The 24,350-nt window shown below is 40.4% G+C and overlaps 2 protein-coding genes across 4 annotated transcripts; both read left to right on the top strand.

Moving 5' to 3' along the window:
- The first annotated feature begins 2,886 nt into the window (after positions 1 to 2,886).
- Positions 2,887 to 4,748, top strand: LOC123077412 (zinc finger protein ZAT12). 3 transcript variants are annotated; one of them, XM_044499841.1, is made up of 2 exons: positions 2,887 to 3,656; positions 4,016 to 4,748. In XM_044499841.1, exon 2 carries the CDS (start codon positions 4,040 to 4,042, stop codon positions 4,607 to 4,609), a length of 570 nt encoding a protein of 189 aa, XP_044355776.1. In that variant the 5' UTR covers positions 2,887 to 3,656; positions 4,016 to 4,039; the 3' UTR covers positions 4,610 to 4,748. The 3 variants fall into 3 exon arrangements, with proteins under 3 accessions (XP_044355776.1, XP_044355658.1, XP_044355713.1); XM_044499723.1 differs by having other exon boundaries at positions 2,891 to 3,656; positions 4,008 to 4,748; XM_044499778.1 differs by having other exon boundaries at positions 2,892 to 3,656; positions 3,948 to 4,748.
- Positions 4,749 to 15,023: 10,275 nt separating this feature from the next.
- LOC123077335 (zinc finger protein ZAT12) lies at positions 15,024 to 16,029 on the top strand. Its single transcript, XM_044499636.1, has one exon. The coding sequence runs from the start codon at positions 15,090 to 15,092 to the stop codon at positions 15,690 to 15,692; it is 603 nt and encodes a 200-aa protein (XP_044355571.1). The 5' UTR covers positions 15,024 to 15,089; the 3' UTR covers positions 15,693 to 16,029.
- Positions 16,030 to 24,350: the final 8,321 nt, after the last annotated feature.

Here is a 24,350-nt window from a genome sequence, read left to right as displayed (position 1 = left end):
AGGGAGGTTCTAACAGTGTGAGTTCCAGCCCCGAACGCAGCAACCCGCTGCTGCTCTTTTCTCTGACAATGACTTAACTCTTTCTCAAAAAGCAAGTTTTTCTTCACCCAGTTTGTCACTCATGAGAGCAACGGGTTGTTCATGACGATGATTTGTGCTTGTCAACTTTCAATTGCCTTCTTTATCCATTGGCAGAACAAAGAAAAAAAATATCACTTTCCATTATTTCTTTGGTAGGTGGTTTCGGTTAACCTATGAGGATTTTGGCGCCTCGCAAATGGCGCACATAACCCCACTATGTTGCAATGAGGTGAGATGGATCCTAATCCTATCGAAAGAAAGGATCATCATCCTTTCCTTATAAGGATCATATTTGGTGCATCGGGCGCCCCGTGGTGCACCCGACCTTGGTTGCCCTATTTAGAATTGTTCAAAAATTCTTAAAATTTTGTGGATGTAGAAAAGGAATATTTCTACTGTGTTACAAGATTCCAAATCTCAACTCCAAATATAGCTCGAGAAACAAAACAAAAAGGCAAACCTCGTGTGAATAGCTAATCCAAATCGGGCAATGAATGTGGCATGTTTTCCTTGTTAGCACTGGATGTGTGTATGACTTGAATTTATTTTGGAAATCCCGAACACTACTTGATAGGGAAACCGAGATCAGATGCACCAGTTGCAACAAACACACCCCAAAAAAGATATTTGGAATTGAATTCTGAGCAGTACGGCAAAAAAAAAAAAATCCATATATTTGAGTTTAAATTTGATTGCTGGATGGAACTGTCCGTAAAAGAAAAACTAGTTACCGCCCATATTTAACCGGTATTTTCTGGTATCCGGTTTTGGAATCCTTGCTTACGACTGATTGTACTAAAAAAGTCACGCATCTTTGTTATCCCGTGTGCTGTGCTAATCAGATATTTCTCTTTCAATGGATAAAAACAATTGCACTGATGCTTAGTTGCATCACAGCACTACTAGCTCCAACTATACAATTCATAGTTGCTTTTGAACTCCACCTTGTTTTTTTTTTCTAATTGTAGTTGGTGCAGATTAGAGCTGCACCACATAATTGAAGTGGATAGAACGTGGCAAGCTAACTGAATCAACAAAACAGTATCTTAGGGTTCTAAACAGGGCACTACTGCCTAGCCTATAGCAGGTCATTGTTTTCTGATTTGCCAGTCCAATTCAAGTTTTCAAGATTTGGAGAAAATCAATGAGAAGTATAGCTGTCCCGATTCCTCTTCTCTCATTTCTTCATAAAATTAGGATGCTGGCTCTTATGTAGCAAGGGGTTGCAATTAGTGGTGCTAATTCTGCCCCCTGAATCATCAAGGAATATTCTGCCCCTTCGCGACCCCAAACTGCAATCTCAAGCGGTGACGCACGCCTAATATCATATTGTGTACTAGCTAACCTTTGGAATCAGTCAGCAGCATCTAAAGTAGTGCCCCTTCCCTTGAAGATTCTTATGCATCGGTGGTCAGCACATTGCTTACTCAGAAAGTAGATGCAGAAAACTGGAACCGCTCGACGCCTCGATCGCTCTTACCGGCCTTTCTAGTTTTTTTTCCTTCAGAAATGATGGCTGACATTGCTTCTTCAATTTATATTTTAGTGATGTATGTTGTGCCCGGCATGCTAGACAAAGTGAGAAAACAATTACCACAAAGGTACCAAACATTTGCTTTGATTCTTTGGTACCAAGACATCAGATAAGTATAACTAGCATAGGAAGCAAGTCAACACAAGCAATTCTGAGCATTGGGCACCAAAGCCGTGTGCCAGTTAGCAATCTGCGTAGGTTTGACATGATGATACAGGGGTTTGAGAATCTCAGATGTTGCTGAATCTTGAGGCAAACCAAGAAGCAAACTTCTACTTTTGAGCATTTTATGCGGCAAATAGCGGGGCTTGTTCTTGTTGTTTATGCTGAGAGGGAAGCAAACTTGTATCTTTGCTCAATTATGCGGGGAACGGCAGATGCAGCGCAAGCTCCAAGTTCAGATTCTGACTTGAGAGGGACAAAGAAGTAACTTATGTTAACATGTTATGTGCTGTCAGGGTGATTATTATTACTAAACCAATGAGCGTAAGTTGCTGGGGCGAATAGAACTCCAGCCTCGAAACGCCAATCATCGGCAGCATCTAGATGTGTGCTCAGCAAACTGCAAATTGGCCATTTCTGTTCCTCAGGCAAATGTGTGCTCAGCAAGTTATCTGAATCTTCTATATCAACTGGACAGTTGGCGAGCAGAGAATAATTGCTCCTTTTATAATACTGGCTTGAGCGTACCGTCGGCACCGAAGGATCATGTTACTTGAGGGTGCACAAAGGGCCATCTTGCCTACTGGCCTTTGCGAATTCTTTTGCATTGCATCCAGCATTATGAGACGCAGCGAACGGATTCGAAAAAATGTGCGTTGTCATCTGTGTACTACTAGCAGTGCCACTACTTATCTGGAGAATCTCAAGTACTGAGAAGCAGGTACATGATGGATTTCCTAGACTCTTAATTTAGTCTTAAGTACTAATTACTCTCAAAAAAGGTTTAAACATCACATAACCAAGAGTCTGATGAGATCCATGACATAGAATCTTCATTTAGTAATTTCATTTCTTATCTCTGAAATGTGAACAGGGGCAAGATTCCATTTGATGCCCATCAAACACTTCCACTGTGTGGAACAAACCGAGACGCCACAAACTCTCAAGTCCTGAAGTAGCAACAGAAGACACTATTTAACACAAGTTGCAATTAGAAAACTAGAAAGTAAAGGATGCACAACTAAGCCAAGCTACTTTCTTGCTGACATCAAGCAACAATTATTGATCAGTTCAGTCCAATCAGCTAGTGCGGTGTGGACGGAAGCAACCCCGAGAACCAATCATCGGTGATAACCGCTAATTTTAACATGAAGAGTTGGATTTGTTTAATGTCCAGTCTCAGATGCCACTACTTGATGGTAGTTTAGCCTGGCTACTTTTGACTGGAAGAGCCATCTATGACACTGTACCAGCATTGCAAGTGCAAAAGGTATTAGATGCCCCTAACGAAAAAATAAGGAAAATAAGAAGAGATCTAGAGATACTGTTTCATGTGCCATTTGGAGCAGGCATGAGACGTTTGATAAGAGCATCATTAAGCAGGCGATCTTCAGCGATCTTCGGTGTGATACTAATTTAATTGCAATTCTAGGTTGCCATACCAATCAGCCTAGGTAGTCACGACCAAAACTGATGGGACTGACAGAAGTAAACTCTGCAGGATTCAGTGGACCACAATTTATCCCAGGAAAAGGAAAATGGGATCTTCGTTGACACAAAGTACCGTGTCGTCATAATCTACAAAAAAAGGAATAAAAAGTTTTGACACAAAGTAGCATGTCATAATCTCATCTCAGTTCTCAACTGATCCTTTTTTTCCTTTCTGATATGAAGTGCACTTGTTGATATGCTATCCTGCCACATTTCAAAGATTCTGCTATTGAAATTTTCAGTCTCTCCAAAACAAGACAGGACACTAGAGGAGGAAACAGTTGACCTTGAGAATATATAAAGGCCCTCATGAGTCATGTGCACAGGTCAAACCTGAATAAGCCCCTTTGGTTGATCTGAACTGAACTACTGAAGCGGCCGTGCACAGGTATGTGCATCATCATGCTACATATATTTTCTGTTAATCCAAGGGATGCACTGAGCTCACGACGCGTTGCATGAGGCTCTAGAGTGGCTTGATTTCGAACCACTTGCATTGCATCTGAGGTGAGCAGCGGCTTCGAGGAGATACTCGACGCCGTTGCTTCCCTCTTCATCTATCTCTAGGGCCAAGTTGTGCATTTCTTTAACTGGAGAAACATATACTAGATTAAGTGTCACTACTGCCTAGCTACTACTGGCTTATTTGTTTTATGGTGCAAATGGCCTATAAATACAGCTGCGGCTTGATGCACTTCTTCTTCATCAGCTTCTTCATCTTCATCATCATCATCTTTAGAGTTTCAGAGATTGATCAATTGGTCCAGAGCAATGACAAAGAGGTATGCTTTTGAGGAGAAGGAGATGGCGCGCATGCTGCTGCTCGTGTCGCGGGAGCAGGCGATGCCCATGCCGATGCCGATGGCGGTGCGCGGTGACCGCGCCCCGGAGCGGGTGTTCGTGTGCAAGACGTGCGACCGCGTGTTCCCGTCGTTCCAGGCGCTGGGCGGGCACCGGGCCAGCCACAAGAAGCCACGGCTGGACGACGGGGGCAACCTCAAGCCCAAGTTGCACGGATGCTCTGTCTGCGGGCTGGAGTTCGCCATCGGACAGGCGCTCGGTGGCCACATGCGGCGCCACCGTGCCATGGCCGTAGGCGGAGGTGGTGGCGTCATGGCTATTACGCCGCCGACAGCAGCGATCAAGAAGCACGGCGACAGCAGCGACGACGCCGTTGTCGGCATGAAGCGTGGGCTGTGGCTCGACTTGAACCATCCACCTTGCGATGAGTACGGCACCAGCAGCGAGAGCGACGACGAGTGCGGCCACGACGCAGCTGCCGGCGGGTACACGTTCCACCAGTTCCTGGATACCGGCACCATGGAGGTGGACTGCGTCTAGCTACCCCATCTCCCACTCCGTTGCCGGGTTTTTGCCGGATAGTACAATATTTTCCTGTGTGTACTTTGGCAGTAACTTCTTTTTTACCCCTTTTCTATTCCTTTTTCATGCATGGATAAATCCATATTTTGTAGCAGTAGACGAGTGCCCAGTGAAAGGCATGCCATGGCACATAAATCATTTCTTTGAGATGATTAATTTTGTGCTTAATTTGGTGGCTTGGAGGCTCACCAGAGCTATTTCCCTCAGGTTTTCCGGTTATTATTTGCCCGGTTATTATTGACAAAAAAACCTTTGGTCAAGTGGCTCAACATGTAATTATCCAATTGTAGTAAAGTATATATGGATCTCGTGATTTATCAATTCATGCCCCATGTCATCTTCCCTCTTTTAGTAGGTGTTCATTATTACCTTTTTTTTTGATATTTTTAAATTGTCCGCTTTGAACCATAAATTATCGTGCGTTCCAAATTGGACCGTGACCTATGCAACTGTCCACCACATTAAACCCAGAAAACTCTAAAACCATTTAACATGAACTCAGACCTAGTATTGAAGAGTGTCTTGCATTTGAGGCATTTAAAAAAAGGCGAAAGGTTCCATATATTCAGGAAACACTCTGACTTGACAGTCAGCACAAATTCGTCCAAAAATATGACTATTTATGTCATGTGAAGCAATCAAGAAATTTTCAATTACCTATTGTGTTTAGTTGTGTGTTTACATGGAACACAAATGATCATATTAGTTGGTTGTTTTTTCATGTTTTCCTTTTTAGAATTAATTCTCTATGCCCTAAATTACTTTCCACTTTTAGGATCTCTTTTAGTTAGTTGATTTTTTCATGTTGATTTTGTGTACTTTGGTAGTAAATTGTTTTAATCTTTTTTCATGAAGGATAAATCCATATTTTGTAGCACTAGATGGGTGCCTAATGGGAGGCATGCCATAGCACATAAATCATCTCTTTGAGATAATTAATTTTGTGCTTAATTTGGTAGTTTTGGAGGCTCACCAGAGCTATTTACCTCAGGTTTTTCGGTTATTATTTGTCCGGTTAAATTGACAAAAAATATTCTTTGGCCAAGTAGCTCAATGTTGTCTTGACTCTCTTAGTATGTGCTCAATATTACCAAACTATTTTTTTATAAATGCCCACTTTGAAACATAAATTTTCATGTGGTCCAACACTTCAAATTGAACCACGAGCTCTGAAACTATCCACAGTAAAACCCTGAAAATTCAAAAGCCGATTAAAATGAACTAAAACATGGTTATGAAGAGTGCCTTGTATTTTTGGCCTTCCAAAAAAGGGTAAACTAATTCACATATTTAGGAAACTCTATGGCATGATAAGCTACAAAAATCCAACCTAAAATATAACTATTTAAGTCATGTGAAGAAATTAATTAAGGGAAGTTCATTTATCACGTTTATTTGCATGAGACACAAATGATCATACTAGTTGGTTGTTTCTCCCCATGGTTTCAATTTTAGTATTAATTCTCAATGTCATAAATTTCTTTGGAAATAGTTTGGAAAGATTGTGCACGTTAGGAATTTCATGAGAAATAATTAAAAGGACATGAAAGGGCGGTAGATGCGTGCCGAATTGAGGGCATGCCATGGAACATAAATAGTTTCTTTGGGGTGATTAATTTTGTGCTTCATTAATTTGGTGGCTTTGGTTGCTCGCTAGAGCTACTTACCGCAGATTTTCTGGGTATTGAAAAAATCCTTTGGTCAAGTGGTTCAATGTAAGTATATAATTGGAGTAAAGTAAATATGAAGCTTGTGGTTTATCAGTTGCCTCTTTTAGTATGGCGTTCATGATTACCAAAAAGATCTGAATAGTTTCCACTATGAACCATAAACTATCGTGTGGTCCATATTCGTGAACTATAACACTATCTAAAATAAACCCTATGATACTAAAACAATTTAACAGGAACACTTGGACCCCATTTTGAAGAGTTGCTTGTATTTATGGTCTTCTAAAAAGGGTGACAGGTTCTGTATGTTAAAGAAATGTTATGACATGATCATTTGCAGAACTTGATAAAAAATATATGGATATTGTGCCATCTAAAAAAATCAAGAAAAACTTATTATCTCGTGAATTTGTATGGAAAACAAATAATCATGTTAGTTGTTCGGGCTTCCAGGTTTCCATATTTATCATTAATTCTGTATGTCCTAAATATCTTTGGATTTTAGGACTATTTTTGGACGAAGCTACACATTAGGATTTCCAAGAAAATGAATTAAAAACATGAAACAAGGCAAATCTAGGAATTGGGAGCATGTGAAAAATCATTCAAAAAAATTAAAAGTCATATTCTACATAAAATAAGAGGAACCTATATCTCTCGTCGTTTTTGCACATGACATAAAAGGTCATATTTTTTAGATAAACTACTACTCGCAATTCCTAGATCTCATCGAATTCGTTAAATTTATGAATTGTTTTCACATTATTTGATACCCCAAAATTCCAAAATACTACCCAAACAAAGTTAGGTTGGAATGGAACAGTTTTAGAAAGTTTAGGGTAATCTGTATTGTTTCATAGTTTAGGTTCAAGTTGGACCTAGCACCATAGTTTGAGTTTTAGGATAAACTTGTTGAACTTTGAAATGCGTATCAAAATGGAAATTTAGTACACTATCAGGGCTGGCTAGCTGGTACTATATTACTTAAAGAATATACATATTAAACTGTTTTTGATGATGAGAACTTTGCATTGGTGTTCTTCTCCTTATTTTAACAAGTTACTTTGATGTAGCGCCCATTAGCTATTATTCTATATTAAATGCTTTTTGTAGTAGCAAGGATATCTTGACTTGCCAACTGTTGTTACAAGCCGAATTCTTCACATAATTATACACCTAGATATTCCTGTACATATGACTACAATTTGCATTCTATGGATAGTTCTACAATGACGCATGGCTTATGCATGGCTTGTCTCAAGAATAAAATTGTGTTGAATAATGTGAATGAGAGTTAATACATAGTTCAAAACATATTAATGGTTAGATAATTCGCTAAAGCTTCATGAATTAATTACAATTATTAGTTATGTAGGATTAGTATATATCATGGGAGGATATATATTTGACCTTAGGCCATCTCTTTACACCATTTTACGGAGATGCTATTCAGTGACAACACCAGTTTAAAGAAATAAATGATTCACTAGTTTCTTTATCGTGGATATTAGTAGATCATTTTTTTAAACGTGTCTGGTATCACGGGATTAAGGTTTTTAACCTTAATTTTTTGTTTGATTTCATATACATATATAGTGGAGACATAGTCTCTTAAAAAAATACTTTCTGACTTTATTCTATTTTATTTTGCAAGATAACCCACATTTTCTCTCCATGTTAGCCAGGAATGGACACATTGTGGGATATGAAGAATTGATATTCCATAAGGAGGGTTTTGACAGATTCCTAAAAATAATTCGATACCGGGTGCTTTACAAGTGTAGTAGTTATCCTAGCCTTCTCCTGTCGCTAGGTAGTTGCATGTACTAGTAAAGAAAGCTGGTATTCCCTTAATCATGTAATGCTTGATGAGGTTGTCATGAGCACACAAATGTTGACAAATGCAAAGCATCCCTAATTAATATTTCTAACGCAAGAATTGATGCCTCGGTGATTCCATCATCAAGGAGAAGCGCGTAGAACTGTTACTTACTATACTAAAGCGATCGAATCTTGAGGCCTGAATTTCCCTAGCTAGTTTAGTTTAGCCCATAGTACGTAGTGCTTCTCATGTGTGCATGCAAATAAGTATCCCTCCTTGCTCAAGGTTAAACAAGTGTTAATCAAGAAGCAAATTTGCATTGCAACTCTCCTTGCAGCTTTACACATATGATTAATAATGGTGGTGTACATACGTATGCAGAAAACTGAAGCTGTTCAAGCATGCTCCAGGTGATTAATAAACTGCTGGCTGCTAACGTGGAAAGGAGCTAGATCAGGCTCAACTCAGCTGCAGGTTTGGATTGAGATGGATATGGTAGCAAAATTTCGTGTTTTGACCCTTTTCTCAAAGTTGATCGAGATCTGATCCTAGTTTATAAACATTTCGAGATCTGGCCTTTTTGCTACCGCCAAGGTCCATGGCGTTAGGGTGTAACAGCCTACCGCCAGGGACCCTGATGGTAGGAAACACCCCTACCGCCAAACAGACTGCCGGTAGGCTGTACAACTTTACGGTCAAGGTGTCCGGCGGTAGGTGCGAGCACACACTGTGTTTCATACTTAGAAAAAAAAATTACAATAGGGCATGCAACCCTACCGCCATATGGACCTTGGCGGTAGCAAAAGCGTCAGATCCCGAAATTTTTACAAAGTAGGGTCAGATCTCGATCAACTTTTAGAAAAGGGTCAAACACGAAATTTAGCCGGATATGGTCCAGAGGCTCACACATCACACATGCTACCAATTACCAAACCAATGCAAAGCTGCATGATGCATGAACTGTCTAACAGACTAAGTGACGTCGATGCCATGCAAAGATGGTGGCTAATGCCCTACCTGTACCTTAAAAAAAACGTTGTTCATGGGAAATAGAACTCTGGAAACTTTCTCGGCATGCCAGAGTAATTTCGTGTAGAAAGCCCCGTTTTGACGAAGATTACATTGGTGTTGTTCACGGTTAAATGCACTAGAGCAATCCTGTGACCAGATTGTATAAATGGAGCAAAGGTTTGATGGAACTACTCAGGGAGCAGTGCTTATGGCGTGTGCCATAGTTACGTGTATTTTTTTCTCACCAGGTTGAGAAAGCCTAGAAATCACTCGCAAAGCAGCCTTCTCAAGCCAACATGATATCGGTGCCTACATAATATGCTCCAATCTGCGAGTTTATATATAGTCTCCACCTTTCCAAATATAAGGTGTATGCATTTCTTCAGAAGTCAAACCTTTGTATGTTTGACAAGATGTAATACTAAAAAAATACACCTTATATTTTGAAATAAGGAGTATATCATTTATGCATGCCATTCATTAAGGAGTGATCGAGCTTTTTATGTACCACTTGGCATCTCGAAAAAAGATATATAATGTACAATACTACATAGGAAGGCTGATGAGTATGGGATTTATTAACACCAAGCGTCTCCAACTAAGAGATGTTTTTCTTAGGAAGTACATACACTTAGGCGCTTCTCAAAGCTATCCAGTCTCTTTTTCGTCAGCATCCCTGAGTTTCTTGAAGTGGATAGGAAAACTCGGATACTTGAAGGGACAAGTTCTGAATTTGCAGGGAAAGAGTCTTCACCAAGAAAAAAAAACTCACGTAGAATTTATTTTACGGAAATGCTCTTGCAGAAGTTAATTTTGAGCACAGACAACTTGTTGAAAGCACATAAAATTAGGTTAAGATGTGCTTCTTGGTACGGGCCAGATAATATATATATATATATATATATATATATATATATATATATATATATATATATATATATATATAGCCCGTCTATTCTGATAATATTATCAGAATAGTTATTCTGATAACACTTCCGCACTGCATGCTCAACGCGAGGGCACTGCACTTTCTTTAGCAAAAGCACTGCATTACAGAGACTAGTGAACTTCGTGTCGCAAAAAACTGCGCGTAGTATTTTTTCGGTACTGTTTTCGCTCTAATTTTTTAACCGTTTATCGAAACGAGGCGCGTAATATACCGCTGGAAATCTACGGATTAGGCGCAACTTCGCCATGTTGAACACTTTTTGAGATTCCCCGCGGTTTAAGAGCAGTTTCGAAAACGGTGCGGCCCACAAAGAGTGGCAGCAAGCATTTTTTTCGCTTTTTTTCTAAACCGCTCGTCGGAATGAGGCAAATGATACACCGTTGGATAGATATCGTCGAGGCGCATCTTTTTCATAACTATTGTTTTCTCTAATTCGTTATGGTTTAAGAGCAATTTCAAATTTACTAAATCGCGGAATTCTATTTTTCAAAAAAAATCAAATTTTTGGTACTGTTTTCGCTCCAATTTTTTAACCGTTTGTTAAAATGAGGCGTGTAATATACCGTTAAAAAGCTATGGACGAGGCGCAACTTTCATATGTTGAATTGTTTTTGAGATTCCTTACAGTTTTAAGTTAATTTTGAAAATCGTGCGGCGGACGACGAGTGGCAGCGGCCGTTTTTCGTGAATTTTTTACAAACCGCTAGTCGAAATGATTCAAACGGTACGCCCTTGGAAAGATATCAACGAGGCGCAACTTTTTCATGTAGAACACTCTCTCTAATTCTTTACGGTTTAAGAGGAATTTCGAATTACCGAAATGCGGACATTCTGTTTTTTGCGACACCCAAATCGACGTGTGTACTTCATCTGACTGAAAACCGTACTGCAACCGACGAAAAGCTGCACTGCATGAGACGGGTAAGAGAACTGCATGGTTTCTGTTTTGTGGGACGTCAATTTTTGAAGACGAGGAAGAAACCGCACTGCCTTTAGAGTGAAAACCGCACTGCATTAGATGGACTAGCGGACTGCATGATTTCTATTTTGTGGGACGTAAATTTTTGAAGACAAGGAAGAAAACTGCACTGCTTTTAAACTGAAAACCGCACTGCATCAAACGGGCAAGCGAACTTCATCATTTCTTTTATTAAGACGTAAATTTTCTCAGGCGAGCAAGTGGACCGCACTTCACGTTGGGCGTAAGTAAAACGCAAAAGTATGGAGAAGTGAACCTCATTACTTTTTTTATCGTTTCGGTAACATTTTTTCTCTACTCCACATTGGGCGTAAGTGAACCGCATGAGTTTTTTGTTGTCTTTTTCTTTCTATTTTTTTATGAATAAGAGTGTACGGTAGAGAAGAGGTTAAGTGAACCACATCAAGCGAAAAATGAACCTAGACACAAGTCTAAGTGCATCGCATGATTTTTCTTGTCTTTCTCTAGCATGATTTTTCTTGTCCTTTTCTAACTTGATTCATAGGGTTAAGTGGACCCTATTAGTGTGCTGCATCAGACGGGAAAGCGCACTGCAATGTCATGATAGAGGACTGCGCGCGATTCTTTTTGTTATTTTTTCAAAACGAAAAGGAACGCATAGTACAGTTGAGCAAACCTCAAGAAAACAAAAAGGCATGAAGTGAACCTCTCACGCAATAGAAACTGAACCTCTGTGGACAAAAGTGAATCTCTCGACACAATTATTTTGTATGTCCAATGTATATCGAGGGGAACTGAAACTTGGATACAACAGCAGTGCACTTCATTTTTATGCTATTTTTGCATTTGTATAGGAACATAGGCCTCTGGCTGGGTACCATGCAAAACACACACATACACACAAGACCATCATGAGCACACTGTACTACTATGACGATGGCATCGACAGCAACCAAAACAAACTGAAGGCCGTCGCCGGTGAACTGCATGTTGGGGAAGGAGAGAGCTGCGAGGGGGTGCTCTGGTGAACCTCCGGTGATGTGTGCAAGCAGCAGCGAAAAAACCCAGCGATTTGGGTACTGCAGCAACGATCCAACCGACCTGCAATGAAGAGCAACCTGCACTGCTTGCCGTCAACGAAGAACAGGGAAGGGGACTGCCGGAGTCCAGGGAGGGGGATCCCGCATGGGTGAGCGCCATGGGACGCGTCCACGCTGGGAGGTGCGGGGTCGCGTGGCTGGAAGAGGGAGCCGAGCTTGACGGATCCAGGGGTTCTTCGCTCCACCACAGACGAGAGGAAGCAAAGGTGAGGAGCGCGGCAGCGGGTCGTGTCGCGGAGGCAAAGTGGCGGGTCGAGGATGCGGTGGCGGGACCTCCTGAGTGTCGATGTTGCTGGCGAAGGCCGGATCCGGTGAGGAAGACAGGGGATCCAGAGCATGGCCACGCGGGGGCTCGCCTGTTGCCCGATCCAGAGCAGCTCGACGGCGATGGCTGAGGCACCGCGCGGTGGTTCCTCGCCGGATCTGGGGTCGGGACAGGGGATGGAGGAGCTGCGGGGGACACATGGAGCACGGTCGCGCGCGGCACCTCTTGCGCCAGGAGGAAGAAGACAGGGGCGCTCCGGCGTTGGGAGGAAGGAGGCTAGGGGCCTAGAGGCAATAGAATGGGTGCCGCGGCCCGCGGGATCAGGGGGTGTGAATCGTGTGGTGGCCGGTGGAGGTTGGGAGTAGGGAGGGAGGCTAGGAGAGGAAGCGACAGTAGGAGGGAGAGAAGGCGGCCGGCTAGCTGGGGAGGGCAGGTTGGGCGGCGCCGACCAGCTCCTGATCCAGATCGGGAGAGGAGAGAGCAAGGAAGGTAGGTGGGGAAAGAAGGTGGTTAGCCGGGGTGGGGTTCGTGCGTGGTAGAAGGTGGGGTGGGTTTATAGCAACTACAGTTTTTCGGGGGGTTTCTGTGCGGTCCGGTTATCATTGACCAGCGGTGCTCAAGTGTTATCAGAATAAGCTAGGTGTTATTAGAATAAGACTCTTAAGGGGTGTTATCATAATAGACCCACCCTATATATATATATATATATATATATATATATATATATATATATATATATATATATATAGACACACACACACACGGTGGCGCTAAAGTGAGCCTGAGCGCAGAATGCTAATTATACGCTCCGGCCAGATCGCATGGGTCACTCGGCCTAATCAACGATTTTTTATTCCACCTGATCGTAAACTCTTTTGGTATATATGGTAATAGAATTAAAACGGTTACTATGTGCAGACACGGTCCCCGCTCCGCCAAATCGTGCCACTTTTTTCCCACCTTGATAGTAAAACCTTTGGTGAATATAGTAACAGAATTAAATTAATTACTATATGCATGGTCGCAGTTCCTGATCCACCAAACCAATCCACTTTTTGCTTGTATGAAGAGTGTCCGCTTCTAGTAATGGTAATGGTGTTACGAGCCAATTGCAAGTAGGTAGTTTGTGATGATTGTATTACTATATGGTAATTAGAACTACTATGGCCATGTATAGATGGATATCACCACAATGTGAGTGTTTTTACTGTCTGTCTGTCTAACTTAGAGACGGTAGTAAATTCCTAGTCAGCATGTAGTAACCTATTTGTAGCTTTTACTACAACTGGTAGATTTTACTAATCCAGGAGACATGTGGATAGGATCATACGAGTGGTGTTTTTGTTACCATCATTAATTACTACGTAGTCAAAGACTTTTTAGTCGAGCATAGGATCCTGGGCTGGTAATTACTAGAGCAAAGGCACATGTAGTAATTTTTTGCGTCTGTTACGATGGTTTCAAGAGTTGGTTACGATTAGACGATTAGGCGGATGGCACCGGGCCTAGTTTCGTGGGAGTTATGCCCGTTGCTTGACCAGCGCGCAGAATAAAGAGTATGCGCTCAGGCTCAGTTTAGCAAACCTATATATATATATATATATATATATATATATATATATATATATATATATCCGGCTAGGTATTACTACTACTCCGATGGTTGTTTAACGCCAGTTTTAACTAAGGTGGCTTTTCGGCTGGATGAAGCCACAAGCTGGAAGAGGCCTTTTCTTGATACTGCCAGCCAGCACAGTTGGCGACTGAGTGAGTGCACAAGCTACGTATCAGATTCAAGATACTGTTTCATGTGGCTACTTGGGACAGCGATGAGGCGTTTCATGAGCTCATCATTCATCAAGCAGCAACTAATTATTCATCAAGCATAATTGTCTTTCCAGATTGCGATGTTGGTCTAGTCATTCATGAGTCACGGCCAAACTCATGGAGCTCACACAAGTAAGCTCTGCAGGATCTATTCATGGGGAGCAGATGAGCCTGGGCTCAGATAGCAATTACCGTGCAACGTATACTTAGGTAGTTTGGTGGGCCCACCAAGTTCCAGTTAAAATGCATGAGTTTCCAGTAGTATCATCTTCCATTTTGTGAAATGAAGTTCCATTGTTGTTGTGCCAGGCTTCACTGAATCTTGGCAAGAATCTGCAAGTGGTGTCTATCCAAATTCATATTGGATAGTGAATTTGTTTTCTCGGTTTCTCTGGAACGGGACATGTTTCTAGAAGAGGGAACAGTTGACCCAGAATCTAATTGGCCGCCTGCATCATGCATCATGCATCATCATCATCATGCACGATCTGCTACTGCTAGCTGCTGCATATTTATCCATTAGCTAGCCCAAGAGAAGAGAAGAGATGCATCATGCATGGTTCCATGGCGCCGCGTTACGTGCTCCTGCAGAAGGCGGCAGCTGCTTCTTGGTCTTGTTGTAGGGGTAGCTTGTGCTGTTTGTTTAATCAGAAACTCATGCAGAGATGGTTAGAGTCACTATCTCATGCTGCGTTGCTACTTGCTGGTTACTTTACGGCCTAATTCCTCGTCTATAAATACAGACGAAGTTCGATGCGCTTCTTCTTCATCCACCTGTCCATTGCCAATCCCAGCTGCTTCTTCTTCTTCTTCCATCTGTCCATCTCAGCTTCTTCTTCAGTGATTAGCAAGCAATGATGAAGAGATTTGCGTTCGAGGAGAGGGAGATGGCGCGCGTGCTGCTGCTCGTGTCGCGCGAGCAGGCGATGCCCATGCCGATGCCATCGTCGGTAGGTGCGAGTGTGACCGGGCGTGGTGACCGCGCCCCGGAGCGGGCGTTCATGTGCAAGACGTGCGACCGCGTGTTCCCGTCGTTCCAAGCGCTGGGCGGCCACCGCGCTAGCCACAAGAAGCCGCGGCTTGATGGCGACGGCGACTTCAAGCCCAAGATGCACGGCTGCTCCATCTGCGGCCTTGAGTTCGCTGTCGGTCAGGCGCTCGGCGGCCACATGAGGCGTCACCGTGCCATGGTTGCAGGAGGCCATGGCGTCACGGCCGGGCCGCCGGCGAAAACGGTCAACAACCTTGACGACAGCAGCAACGCCGTTGTGGTTGTTGGCAGCGGAGGCGGCATCAAGCCCGGGCTATGGCTCGACCTGAACCAACCGCCGTGTGACGATGTGGGTGGCAGCGACGTCGATCACGGCGAGTGCGGCCATGACGCCGCAGCCGCTGGGTACACGTTCCACCAGTTCTTGGATGCCGGCACCATGCCGGTGGACTGCGTCGGCTACTAGCCCCTCTCCCTCTATTGCCGGTTTTTGCCAGACAGTACAGTTAATATCATGTGTGTGTACTTACCACTTTAGGTTCTCTTTTCTCTTTTTTTCTTCTTGGATGAAGACATTAATCCACATTTTGTAGTACCTAGTTGAGTGCCTAATGGAAAGTCATGACGCACATAGATCATTTCCTTTTGAGATGACAGTCTGCTCAATTTGGTGGCTTGGAGGCCCACCAAAACTAATTACCTTGGGTTTTGCTGTTATTATTATTGATGAAAAAACCTTTGGTCAAGTGGCCCAATGTAATTATTTTGTCATTGTAAAATACACATGGAGCTCGTGGGTTTTCCATTTGGTGCAAGTGAGGATGTTATGTTTTCTCTCTTCTTTTTCTTTGACATGCAAGCCAGGATCACTGCCAATTTCATTAAGATAGAAAAACCAAAAACAAAGTGGCCTAGTTTATAAGGGAAGCCAGGCTGAAAATCATACACCGTATGATGATTAAGGGACAACCGTGCAAAACCCCCACAACCATGATGACATCGGCCAACTCGAACTCGACCACTAACATGACCACAACCCGAAGATGTGTGGGCGAGCTCTTCGAAGACGCCTTCAACAAGGATAGTTACACCCAAAGGTGTCGCCACCACCTGCATCGACCCCCCATCTAAGACCGAAACTTTCGCCCAGAGCCACCCACACCAAACCTGGGGAAAAGTTCGGCCACACCAACCACCAGCACGACAACTGTCAAACCAACAAGCCATGATCTAGCGGAGAGAAGGAACCCTTCGGCGGTAGCTCCAAGAGCATCGTCGCCAGTATCCTTCCATCTCCATCGAACCAAGGCTTTCTCCTAGAGCCATAAGCCCCTCCAACTACCCCCGAGCCCCGGGGAAGGGGTCGAACCACTTCCAGCAGAGAGGAAGCCAAAGCCGAGTTGAACCGACAGTAGTAGACCATGTCCGTCCTAATAACACAAGCTGATGGTTTTGTCTACTAGTATATTCTTATTCTCTCACATCAATCACTACCGGAATAACACTAAAAGTTGAGTATCCAGTATACTCAGCTAATTTTAGAAAAAGATCAATTTTAACCCTAAATTATTTTATTTTTGAACATGAACATTAAGCTAGTGATCTCTTGACATTAAGCATTGAAATTTCTGATAGCAGTTAACACGAGCTCAACCCTTGTCTAAAACTGCTTTGCACTTGAGGTCTTTCGAATTAGGTGGAAATTTTCATTTATAAAGGAAATTCTACGAACTGGTTAAGAAACCATAAAAAATATTACCATATACTATTATGAAAAATGACAAGAAAAATTCATTATCCCTAATACTTTTGCATGGAACAAAAATAATCATACTTGTTTGATTTTTCGCCCTTCTTGTGTAATAGATGCTTTACATATTAAAGAGAATATAGATTCCCCGTATTTAGGAAGACAAACGACCCTGCAAACCATAACCTAGTTATTTAGGGTGGGTTCACGCCTTAAAGTTTTCAGAAAATTGAACAGTAAAAATGTGAATACATCAGATGCTACAGATTGGGTACCTACAAAAACTCATCCATTAATATGACAACTAGTCTTCCACATAGTAATCCCATAGCATTTCATAAATTTATACCGCTTTCCATTTTTTTCACAACAAACCCAATGTAATTACTTAATTAGAGTGCAGTTTATATATGGCTTATGGTTTTTAACCTGGTGCATGTAATGTTGCATAATCTATAATGTTTTTATTCTTCCAAAAATATTAGTTTGAAATAAATATTAAATCTAGTTGGTGCTCCATTGAAATAAAAATGCTTCAAAGTTGTTTGGGTCTTCTTTACTCCCACTAGTGAACTGAAGAAATATGCAAAAGCAGATTGCATGTTTAGAATATTTTTCTACAGATAATCTGAGAAATATTAGTTTTAAATATATATTAAATCTAGCTGGTGCTCCATTTTTCAAATAAAAAAGCTTCAAAGTTATTTTTTCTTCCAAAAATCTTAGTTTGAAATACATATTAAATATAGCTGGTGCCCCATTTTTATTCTTCCAAAAAAATATTAGTTTGAAATACATATTAAATCTAGCTGGTGCTCTGTTCTTAAAGGAAAAAATGCTTCAAAGTTATTCATGTCTTCCTTACTTCGACTAGTGAATTGAAGAAATGTTCAAAATTATGTTGCATGTTTAGAACTATTTTTGATTGTAGATAATATAAGAAATTCACCGTTCTCTAACTATTTTTAATGATAAAAATACGTTAATATTTCCTTCGTTTAATAATATATTGTTTAATTTGATGTAGTAAATACACATTACCTGGAAAACCCAAATGGATTTTTGTCTCTTGTGAACCCTTTTGAAAGAAATATCTGACAAATAAATTAACATCTAAGTACTATATACGCAAACTATGCACCAATAAAGGTGTACTAATATTTTTTTATTGTGGGCCACGAAAGAAAGAAAAATAATACGATGGATAATATATATAACTACCATTTTTGCTATTATAGATCAAGCCCAAAAAGTAAGGCATTTCTAAATGGTATTCTGCATAGACATGTACATCCACATACAAATATAATGTTTTGTTAATTTCTTTGGAACTTTTATGGTGATTTCAAGTGTTTTTAATTTTGGAGCTCAATGAGCCGGATCCACTGAATGCTTTCTACTATCGTGATGGAATCTTACTCATTGCTTGTATCACAAGATGAATTCCTCCTCAAATCTTCTAAAACTACTTTCCATGCAATATTGCATGCATTTTAAGTCATTGTGGCCACCATGTAAAAATATGTACTTAACATGTGTTATGTTTTACACTTTGCTTTCAGGAGGTAAAAAAGCTAACTTATTGCCTTAATGAGAGAAAAAAAGCATGACCATTAACTTTTTTTTGTGAAGTCCAAATGCTACATATTTAACCAAATTCAAACCTTACAAGAACACCCTCACGATTTTTGTACAAAATGAGTTCGAGGGGAATTCACTACCATCTCTGACTAGCACAAGCTGATGGCACACCATGACTGTAAGTTTGTGGCACTAGCTCCGCATCGCCGGTGCCAAGTACTCATTGTAACTACGTACGTAGGGAGTCACCAGGTGTTGATGCCAATGACAAGTAATTGACGGACAATATTATATATACATTCTTGCTCACACTCTTAGTTTTTGTCACGATCCTAAAATGCCTTATATATTGAAATAGATAGACCATGCAACCAGAAATTTGCAATGGTTTACAGATTAAGGCTCATCACAACAACACAATCTTGTGTAGTGTGTTGAGAATTGAGACAAAAACAGAAAGACTATGCAAGTAGGAGATGGAATTGGGTTAGAATATTGGTTTGGTTTTTATCAAAGCTTTTATGGTTCTATTAAACTGATAAACCAGGAAAAACACCGATTGACAATATAATTACAAGAGCTACTAAATCATCTATCTATAAGACAAACGGAATAATTTCCACACGGAGACCCACAAAAAACATGCAAAAACACGAAACTAAGTCCAATCAAACTAGTTGAAATCTTTAATTATCAACGTAACAAACCTTCTTGAATTCACACTCTAGCCGGAATATGACAGAAGGTCTGTTTAAATCAACAACGAGAATAGTCTGGCGGGACCAGAAACTACCCTATGCACATGTTCAAGGGGGCGCATCATCCGAGCTTGAGGATCATCTCCCCGCTCTCGGAAACTGGGATCCACACCATAGATCATCAAGTCTAAATAAGCTGAAGAAAAGTATTACCATGGTTTACCTGAACACGCGACCTAGAACCTCAAATTGACACGACATAAATTTCACATCTCGATCGGCGCCTAGCAGCAAGGTCACCATATCTAAGGAAAAGAAGGACAACTGATAAGCTGATATTATCACTGTCAGAGCCGAGACGAACAACAAAAACACACCTAAAAGAATAACCAGAAAATAGTCAGCCTCCCCCAACCTCACGACGCTATGCATGCCGTTGGGGGGTGGGCGGGGTGGGGGGGGGGGGATGTTTCACCGCTGTAAAGTGATGGGATATTTAGAGGTAGTATAGGGTTTCTGAAAATTAGTCTGCCTAGTTTTGAAATATTGATGTGTGACGATGATGTATTTGACGGTGTACTTCTGTTTCAAAATGGCCAACTTGGCAACTTGTAAACCTTGATGTGCTTTGAGATTCAGGAATCAACTATTGCTGGCCAATGGTATATTGGTATCCACCATTAATACCTAGTAAAACATAATGAAAAAACACTGCTTCCCTTGACATGACGATATCTGTTTTACTGTTTTGTAAGATTGGATATATACGCAATGAAAACTCGGCCACTGAATAAATTTTTTGTAATACACACAAAATGGTATTTTCTCACGTGACCTTGATGAGTCTAACATGAGCACATCGATGTACTGACTACTGACAAATGCAAACTAGCACCCCTAGTTTTTCTAATAACACACGAATATATTGCTCAATGATTGATTCCGTGTAGCTATACCATTACTCGCGTGCGTGATCCTGTGTGTCACCTTCAAGAAGGAGCAGTACTACTGGCTGTTGCTTCTAAAGTGATCGAATCTTTACACTAAACAAGTGCTGATAACTGAGAGGCAAAATTCCAACGCAACTCTTCTTGCTTGCAAGTGCATGTATAATTAGTACTCCCTCTGTTCACAATTATAAGGCGTTTTGGATATTTTAATATGAACAATATACAGACTGAAATGAGTGAACATACACACTAAAATGCGCCTATATGCATCCGAATCAGATTTTTTCTGAAACATATTATAACTGTAAACGAAGGAAGTATTATATATACACGAACGGACTACCTATACGTTGCAGAGGTCGACACAAACTGCAGCTGCTCAAGCAGAGTTGCAGAGGTCGACACAAAACATATTCTAATATGTTGGAAAGAAAGAAAGAAAAAGCTGCAGCATATCACAAATCAATTGGACATATGACGTGTTAAGTTGTTGGCTATATTCATCGCAAGAAGAAACTTGTGAGCAATTGCCACAGGTGAAAATTAAATAACTGGGGACGCAACATACGGATATGCGGGAAGTAGATAGCATTATGCACTTATCAGTTATCATTATCCTTTGATGGATAGCTGATTGAGAAGTATCTTGCTCTTATCAATTTGTCACTGGCGTCAGCAGGCACCAATGATTTTTGCAAAAAAAAAAAACAGGTACCAATGATTTCGCAGAATAATTGATTAATAACGAAAGAAAGTATTCAAACTTGGGCATACAGGAAGTCAACATGGAAAGAGCATATACATGTAACGCATATATGATGCATTCCATGCATGCACGGAACGTAGGGCATACAAGAAAGCAAGGGGCTGTTTGGTTCTAGGACTAGCATTGCCACACTTTGCCACATATTTTTGTCAAGCTTGCTTAAGGTTAGTTCATCAAAATAAGAGCCACAAGTTGGCAAGTATAAGGAAATCTTGCCACACTTTTTATGTGTATGCCATGTGGGGCCCAAGTGTGGCTTGCCTAAGGTGTGGCTTGAATCAAACACTCATCTAAGTTGGTCAAACTTGCCTAACCTTAGTTGTGGCAATCTTTGGCTAAGTTAGTCACAAACCAAACAGCCTCTAAGTTAGGCATAACCTTTGGCATGACGTAAGTTTTCAGTCTTCCAGCCTAGTCGATCAAATCTGTGGGCTTTTTGCCTGGTCTGCTTATGTAAATCCAAAATGTAAACCCCTTCTGCACAACACACTAAATCTAATCAACTGAAGATTTTTTTTTTCTTTAAGAAACACAGTACAAATGAAGATGCTTACCTACACACTCATCCTTATGAATGTACACACACTCCCTACCTTTATGAGCACCTCCAAGAGATGAGAAAATTGTAATAAATCCAGGAAATATGTGACCACCTGTGCCAAGTCTAGGAACCTAGTTGGTCTAGTTTCATCACAAGGAACCTAACCATCTAAACTATAATAGTTCACAATTCAAGAATATATATTGAGCTTCTGTTTTTTCTCTTGGCGCGCCATGCTATGTTGCCTCTTTTAGAATGTTCTTGCTCTTCAAAATAAATTTAAATTCAAAATATTTATCAAATCTAGCTGGTATCCTATTTTTTAGTAGAACTAGGTATGTGGTCCTGTGTTACCCGGTGGGAGGGGGGCTAAATATTTTTTATCGCAATAAGAGGACCATACAAGACAAATCTTGATGCAAACCAGGTAGACCAAATAAATTATGCTTTCATTATAAAAGCACAGATTTTATGCCACTGCTTAAACTGATAAAATAGGTATCTGCCTGTGATTGATCTGCTATTCATTTGTTTAGGGACTATGATTTTATTGTTATTTATTAGCTACAAAAGATGTCTGACCGGTATCTGCATAAGAAATAAATTTGTTTATGGACCGTGAATTTATTGTATATCATAGATTGATTTTATTTATTGGGTCACCAAAGATTGATTTGATGAAAACTAGAAGGGGATGGAAAACCAAAAAAAATCGGTGGTGGATGGGAGGACGGACGAAGAGGTCGTAGGGAGAACAATTGACGTAAAATGGAACCTTACATTCTTTTAAAGTAAATTAGAGAAACTGTTTGCTCCCTTGGTGGGATTGGTCTTCTATCGTGATATCTTGAGATTTATATATTAAAAATTAGATACATGACCCTACAAAACACTTTGAAATTAAGCAGGGAATAACCTACGAAAGAAAAAGCAAGCGTAGCAACATGATATTTGATGGCGGAGTTCAACCAAATACCACATCTCTAGTAGTATTTTGCCCAGGTGCTTCTTCATGCATGTGACATATGCAGAAAGATGCATATGCTTGCCCATGTACTTTTGCTTCCGACATATTGAACACCCGACAATACATATTGTGCTTAACATGGGTGTAGGGAAAAAATGGTTTGTGGTCTACCATCTATTCTTCGACGTTTTCTGTGGTGTTGCGCACTAAGAGACTACATTAAGAATTTTCTTATACTGACATTTTAAAGAGTATTCGTCTTATACAATTAAGATATCCTAGCCTCATAGAGTAGTTTTTAGGCAGAGTCCAGATCAAACTATACAACAATGATACATTTAAAGGATCCAAATTGTGCAGTCCATGGGACACACACACACCTCTAAGCAATATGTCCTGATCATGTCTAAACTCCGCTAATCATGCATTTCATTATAAGGACTATAACTTAATCCATGACCTAGTCCCTTTCAATTATCAACATACCCAAGTAATCTTTCCAATTTACATCCAAAGTATATTGCATTCCATTGATATTTGACTAGCGTCCTTTAGCATATAATACTTAAGTACATTCCAGTAAGTAGTAATTAGATGGTAAACAAGTAAAGCAATTCCATGCAAACATTAATACAACTATAATGTCATAATGAGGTGAACCAAGTATTAATAGTTCCAACCCATTTGAATATAGTTGCAAGACACATAAGTATAACTAATTTTCTCTTTTTTTTTTGGGGGGGGGGGGGGGGCTAACCATAGCTAATTGACCTAGAGTTTTGGTTATTATTTACAAAAACAACCTTTGGTCAAGTGGTTAAACTAAATTATTTAGGAAAAGTACGAACTATATGGAGTTTGTAGTTTTTTTTTCAATTGGTTCTCTAGGTTACGTTGCCTATTTTAGTATATGGTTATTTTCTATGACAATTTAAATCTTGAATTATCGAACTTCTAACCATGAAATATGTTTGGCCCAACTTGAGTCGTAAAGTATGATACTAGTTACAACAAACAATAAAGTTTCTTGAAACCATTTTCCATGAATTACAACATGGTTTTTAAAACTATTTTGCATTTTGAGGTCTCCAAAAATAGTCCAAATTGCATACACATAGGAAACACTATAGAACAAAACATTGTTATGCTATGGAACTTAAAATATGTTGCAGGAAAAAGAGGCAATTTAATATATTTGTGAGAAAAAGGAAACCAACATGAAAAGAATTGAAGGTTAATTGATTGATTCTCTCTCTCTCTCTCTCTCTCTCTCTCAATTTAGTTGTGTGCCAACCTCTAAAAGGATATCTATTTTGAAACCGTCTGGGGACTAGACATCTTCTGCCATTTAGCGTTGATTATAGTTCGTCAACAACGATAGAATAAAGGTGAGGTACTCTATACGAGAATTGAGACATGGTCAGAACATATCAAGGATTGGCTAATTTTGTCAAATTATTCCAATTAATTAGTAGTAGTAATTTTGAAATATTAATATGCGGTGACGCTGAATTTGACCGTGTACTACTGTATCATAGTGGCCAACTTGTAAATCTTTATATGCAATGAGATTCAGGAAGCAGTTGTTGCTCACTGATGGCATAGACTAACTCCACTATCCACTATCGGGCAATGATGACACTATGAGCTAGAATAACATGCTTCTCTTTACATGGTGGGATGTGGATTTCTTTTTTACCTTGAAATTGCGAGTTTTCTCCATATTTACAGCAAAAAATCACCGCCTCCTAGAAAATAACACCTTCATATTAACCTAGGAGGGTAGCGAAAACAACACGATCATCTTACTCGTATTTTTATAACTTGGGATGTCATACAAGTGAACTACACTATCAAGAGTACATAGTAGT

The sequence above is a fragment of the Triticum aestivum genome, chromosome 1A (genome assembly GCF_018294505.1).
Source record: "Triticum aestivum cultivar Chinese Spring chromosome 1A, IWGSC CS RefSeq v2.1, whole genome shotgun sequence".
Classification (NCBI taxonomy): Eukaryota; Viridiplantae; Streptophyta; class Magnoliopsida; order Poales; family Poaceae; genus Triticum; species Triticum aestivum.
Note: the sequence above shows the minus strand (reverse complement) of the source record. Positions and strands in the feature narration are given on the sequence as shown.